Source organism: Solanum tuberosum, unplaced genomic scaffold (genome assembly GCF_000226075.1).
Source record: "Solanum tuberosum cultivar DM 1-3 516 R44 unplaced genomic scaffold, SolTub_3.0 scf00222, whole genome shotgun sequence".
Taxonomy (NCBI): Eukaryota; Viridiplantae; Streptophyta; class Magnoliopsida; order Solanales; family Solanaceae; genus Solanum; species Solanum tuberosum.
In genome coordinates this window covers 803,429-807,026 of record NW_006239147.1, presented here as the reverse complement: position 1 = coordinate 807,026, position 3,598 = coordinate 803,429, and the positions used below count along the sequence as shown (strand labels likewise).

The 3,598-nt window shown below is 28.0% G+C and overlaps 1 protein-coding gene across 1 annotated transcript in view; it reads left to right on the top strand.

The window, feature by feature from the left end:
• LOC107062378 (transcription factor bHLH18-like) overlaps positions 1–970 on the top strand; it is a 5,101-nt gene extending 4,131 nt beyond the window's left edge. Inside the window, exon 3 of the mRNA XM_015312936.1 lies at positions 765–970. Within this exon, the coding sequence (XP_015168422.1) occupies positions 765–845 (81 nt within the window). The 3' untranslated portion in view covers positions 846–970. The remainder of the gene's footprint in view (positions 1–764) is intronic.
• Positions 971–3,598: the final 2,628 nt, after the last annotated feature.

Here is a 3,598-nt window from a genome sequence, read left to right as displayed (position 1 = left end):
AAAAAAAATAGTTTTAAATTATAATATAGCCACAAAAAAATAGTTTTAAATTTATTTCTTTACACTAAGAAATGAAAGAAAAAAATAAAATAAGAATAAGAAACTCAAATAATTATAATAAAAGAAGTCAAAACATAATTTATGTATGAAAAAGATTAAAATATACCTTGAACTTTGCTAGAAGAATCATATATACCCCTAAATAATTTTTAAGAGAATTAAAAGTCAAAAATATAAATTTAAAACTAACTTTTTCACTTCCTTTAAATGAAGGGTATATGTGAGCTCATTTTGTAACGGTAGGGGTATATGTGAGCCGTTTATATAACGGTAAGGGTATATATGAGCCACTTTCATAACAAGGGTCATATCAGCTCCAAATGGTAAAGTTGAGGGGTATATCAGGCCTTTTTCCCTTAAAATAATAGATTGGTTCAGAAAATGAGTAATTTTAAAATTTGTGGCAGATATAGTTATGTGATGATTTTATACGTGTGACAACCTACTTGTATTTTTCTAGACCTTTTTTGGCATATATATCTTGGCCTTCTATTGCTTTTTGTAATATATAAAAAAACATCACTATGTTATTTTTTGTCACGAATAATTAGTTTTATGACATATAATTAAGTACAATGTGATAAAAATTGGATGATCATCCACGAAATGATTCTTTAAAAATGCAACAAGGTATGCTTTAGTTTAGTTTATATATATAGCAAAAATTCATGTTCATAATTTATGTTTATTTGCACTTCTTGCAGATGGAGGATGGATGCTGTATAAATGTACATGATATTGTAAAGGCCATCCAAATCAACATCCTGGACCTCGTAAATGATTAAAACACACATTTTAAATTACCTATATGTATAATTAATTGAGAGATCTTTTGCAGATTAATATGGGATACTCAATTAAATTCCTCTTAGTAATATGTATTTTTCTTTATGGCAAAATTCCTTATATACACTGGACGAATAATTAATTTACTTAAGTTTGGGATTCATTTTCTATTTGTTTTTTTGTTTAGTATTTGGTGTTTGGTGTTCGTTTTGGTCCCTACTAATTCGGGTTGTGCGGAGGGAAAGTGCTCCTAATCTGTTTTTCAAATTTGAATATAACTTTAAAAATGAAAAGTAAGTTGAAAAATAACTTATAATCTATTTTTCAAATTGAATTTAAAATTTTCACATCTAAATACTAATTTTCAAATAATTAAAGTGTAAATTATTTCTAAAAAAGAATAATTTTTTATGACCAAATCAACCTTATCAAACCGACCAGGAAAAACCTACTGTGTAAGTGTATTAATTAGGGGCTCCATGGTCGGTGAACTAGTTTTTTAATTGTCATTTCACAACAAATCGACCTGTTTTTTTTTAATTATTACTAATCCCACGCCTTAGGATTGGTGGAAATTCTGTTACTGTTAGTATTAATTAATTAATTAATTAATTAAACTTTGATTAATTATCTTGTTTTATTTACAATCTCCTATGCTTCTAGGGCTCATTTATAGCACGTGGATGAAAACATGGTCAAAGAGGACAGGAAAGTGGCAAAATAATGGTAAAGTACAATCTTGTGCTTGATGAATTCATGTTAATTTAATGGAATAGAAAAGTTGATGCGCAGGAGAATCTATTACACTAAATTAAATTAGATACCAATTACTGTACTCAAATAAAATTTTGTTTTGTTTTTAAAAAAAATAATCAAATTATCTATCTCAATATTTAGAGTGAAGTGTCAAAAACATACTTAAATTATCATTTATTAATTTGAGAAATTTGTCTTCAAATAATTGCTATTAGAAGTAATTATGTTTATTGAAAAAGAAGATGTATAGTTCCCTTATCAAACTTCACATGTTTCTAATATCGAAATCTCGATAGTTATCTTGAATAAATATAGATGAGGATAATAATATATGCTAATAAACTATTTTTAAAATTTACTTTAGAATTATGAAACACACATTTTATTGTTCACGATATTTCAACATTGATTAGCACAAAGAAAGCAAGCCAAAAAATGATATAAGATGTATGAAACCACATATTAAATTACTCCAATGCGATAAAAAATGCTATGTCGATTTCTTTTAACAGGAAAGCTCAACTCAGGAATGAAAGCATCGCTAAGGCCTTTCTTGTTTCTCCAATCTCTTCTACGTCTAGAACGTTATCTAGAACAAGAGTCATAGTTGTTGTTTCCTCCTCATTGTTGATACTGATGAGGCAAGTGTTCTTGAAGAGAAAATAATCATAATGGAAAAAATGTAATGAAAATTCTAAAATCGAGATGTTAGAACTTAGATTTTCTCACTTCATCAACGTAACTCACCTTATGTATATTCACGTGACACCACTAAAAAAGAAATACTACTACCATTTTTTAACCCACTTTAAAATAATAGATTGGTTCAGAAAATGTTTTTTTTTAAAAAAAAAAATTTAATATCATCACATAGATATATGTAAGTTGAATTGTTTATAGAGAATAGTTACGTGATGATTTTATACGTGTGACAATATACTTGTACCGGAGCCTAAAGGGCAGAAAAATTTGACAAAAATTCCAAAAGGGCACATCAATTTTTTTTTAACCAAAAGGGAAAATCGCTCTTGACGTAGCGATTTTCTTCTGACGTCGTTATTCCGTTAAAAGAATCAAAATCGCTGACCTACCAGCGATTTTGTCCAAAATTTTTTTTCCTATTTTTAAGAAGATCGCTGCCCATGCAGTGTTTTTCGCGAAATTTTCTTTTTAAAAAAATATTTTTAAAATAAAATTAGCAGCGATTTTCTTTCAGAGAATTTTTAAAAAATTGAAAATCACCCCAAAGGTAGCGATTTTAGTAAAAAAAAAATTATCTTATTTTATTTTTAATTTTTTAAATCACGAAAAATGCTGCACCGACATCGATCTTCTTAAAAAAATAGGATAAATTTTTTTGGAAAAAATCACTGGTAGGTCAGCGATTTTGATTCTTTTAACGAAGTAACGGCGTTAGAAGAAAATCACTACGTCACGAGAGATTTTGTCCTTTTGGTTAAAAAAAATTGATGTGCCCTTTTGGAATTTTTGGCAATTTTTTTTTATCTTCAGGCTTCGGAATAATAGTTTTCTACACCTTATTTAGCATATATATTGTGGTCATATTTTGCTTTCCGTAATACAAAACATCATTGAGTTATTTTTATCGCGAATATTAGTTTTATGACATGTAAGTACAACATAATAAAAATTGAATGACCATCCACGAAATTATTCTTAAAAAAAATGTAACAAGGTGCATAATCTGGATCAAAAGATAATCTAGATATACAATGATTACTCTCAGCTCATTTCCTTGTTGTTCCATTAGTGACATCTCGCTTCATCTGAGTACTCATACGATGAATACAATGCAATGCTCGTGCCTAAAAATACGAAAGAGATAAAAATAGAGAAAAGTAAAAAATATATATATATATTAAAGCGTAATAAATCATGTAGTAATTGTCTAAAGCAATTAAATTTGTATTTACCAATGCCTCGTGTCGACCATCATATGATTGGTAACCTCTGTCAGCCTCTTGCACGAGATTCT